The sequence below is a fragment of the Penaeus monodon genome, chromosome 20 (genome assembly GCF_015228065.2).
Source record: "Penaeus monodon isolate SGIC_2016 chromosome 20, NSTDA_Pmon_1, whole genome shotgun sequence".
Classification (NCBI taxonomy): domain Eukaryota; kingdom Metazoa; phylum Arthropoda; class Malacostraca; order Decapoda; family Penaeidae; genus Penaeus; species Penaeus monodon.
In genome coordinates this window covers 41,187,863-41,189,837 of record NC_051405.1, presented here as the reverse complement: position 1 = coordinate 41,189,837, position 1,975 = coordinate 41,187,863, and the positions used below count along the sequence as shown (strand labels likewise).

The window sequence follows — 1,975 nt, the reverse complement described above, 5'->3', positions numbered from 1 at the left end:
AATTCTCTGCATTTCCTTTTTATCATGAACTTCATATCAACCTATCGCCTGCAAAAAAAATATCTTAAATCATTTTTCTATCCTTTGCATTTACTTTTTACCATAAACTTGATCACTTCTAAAACTCAGAAATTTTAGAAAGTGATTTTTTCCTTACATCACTCTCCCCTGATACTTTGTTTATCAGGGTAAGCTTGATCATTTGCAATTGCACTTTGTCATTCATGTCATGCTCATAGTCTAGCTTGACAGAACTTGTGAATACTTATATGATCACTGGTATACAAACACACTTTTATCAATACAGTACTCTCCTGTAATTAGTTACTGATGTGAAACATAACTTAAACAGTGGATGTGGCTACACATTAATTCTTGAACAGCAAACAGCAAAATAAAGCTACCGTTTCCTTCTTTGGCTTCTTTAAAAATAAGCATTACAGTTCTGAGACTTACTTTGTGTTAAACAGATACTGAATATAATACAAAGGAGCTTTGTACAACATTGTTAACCTCTCTAAAATGAGGGTTTTAGCGGCATTGACAAACTAACCTCTCTAAAATGAGGGTTTTAGCGGTATTGACAGATTATCATAAACTGGCAAGCATATCGTTATTTAACAAAACATATACCTATCTCAAATTCCACCTTGACCTGTACAGGAGCCATTCTATTTCTTACACAAGAATATTAAACAGAAACTAAAATTTACATCAAAATTTTCAAGAATCTAATCACAGTAAAAATCTTCATAATCCATGTTGGCAGCTTCCACAGCAAAGGGTTAAGATTCAAAAAATATTACCTATGATTTACAGGAGGAAGGGAGGTTACAATATTAATCCTTTCCATTTTTTGTTTTCTTTTTTATATTAAATTCTAAGGAATGGAAAATAGCTCACAAGGTACAATATGTTATGATTAACCTTTAGCTCTAGCTATACTTTCAAATATTTTTTTATTAAGTTATGTTTACTAAGACTTACAAACCTAATAATAAGCAATTAGTCCCCAAAACTAGCTTCCTATCTCTCATACCCATTGTACAGATTCACATTATCTGGTTCCTCCTCAAAAACTTGTATTACCTGCCCAATACCTTTCGTCATCCCTTGTCTAAATAATAATCTTGCCCCATTCTGGACAACCTCAGGCTGTCGAAGGAAGCGGAAAATGACTGAGCCACGATCGTTGGTGTGTAACCCTCGGGAACCAAGAATGCCTTCAACAACAGCTGTCTGTTGTACATTACCAATGTGTACTGTTGCCTGGAATCCACGACATATGCTTGTTGAATGATGAAGTACTTGTGTTCTTGCCTGAAATAGAGAGAGAGAGAAAAAAAAAAAATCAAATCAGTTTGCTTCAAGCTTTTGCAAACCTAAGACATATTGTATGTTTCTTGTTGTCTTTCTCCTTTTCTTTTTTTATACAATATATGTACTGTAGGTATCTCTTCTTCAATATGCCTTTCTTTTAATTCATATTCTCTCCATTTTGTGTATCTCGTTCTCCATCTCCGACCGGAATATCTACTGCATTTTAATACTTATTTCTATACATACAGTATTTTGTGCTTTAAAAAAAAAGGTAATAAAAAAAAAGTAATTTCAAATGGTTACCTGGAAATAAAAACATGCTCTGGGTCTTGCTTCAATGCTCATTAATTTCATGCCTTTCCGTAAGCTAAGATCTTGTCCTTTGATAGAAAGAGATGCTGACTGTCCTGCGCAAACTACCCTGCATGGCACTTTGTTTCGGTGAATTGACCCAACAGTAACAGGTACAAAGGTACAATTATCCATTGGTCCTGAAATTGGGTGAAACATTATTAATCAACAAAACTTATATGTGACTTCTTAAAAACTGATTTCAAAGCTTACAGTTCAACCTAATTTCTAAGATCAGAATTTACCTTGATTAACACTGTAGTTCACCAGTTAATACACTATCTTCAAAGACTAATCATATAAA

General features: G+C 33.5%; 1 protein-coding gene across 4 annotated transcripts in view; it reads right to left on the bottom strand.

Annotated features, from left to right (window-relative positions):
• The window catches only part of LOC119585827 (GTP-binding protein 2-like), a 21,928-nt gene continuing 19,953 nt past the window's right edge, over positions 1-1,975 (bottom strand). For all 4 annotated transcript variants that reach the window (XM_037934553.1, XM_037934554.1, XM_037934555.1 and 1 more), the window contains 2 exons: positions 1,624-1,811; positions 1-1,320 (listed from right to left, as the gene is read on the bottom strand). In XM_037934553.1, the coding sequence (XP_037790481.1) occupies positions 1,027-1,320; positions 1,624-1,811 (482 nt within the window). In that variant the 3' untranslated portion in view covers positions 1-1,026. The remainder of the gene's footprint in view (positions 1,321-1,623; positions 1,812-1,975) is intronic.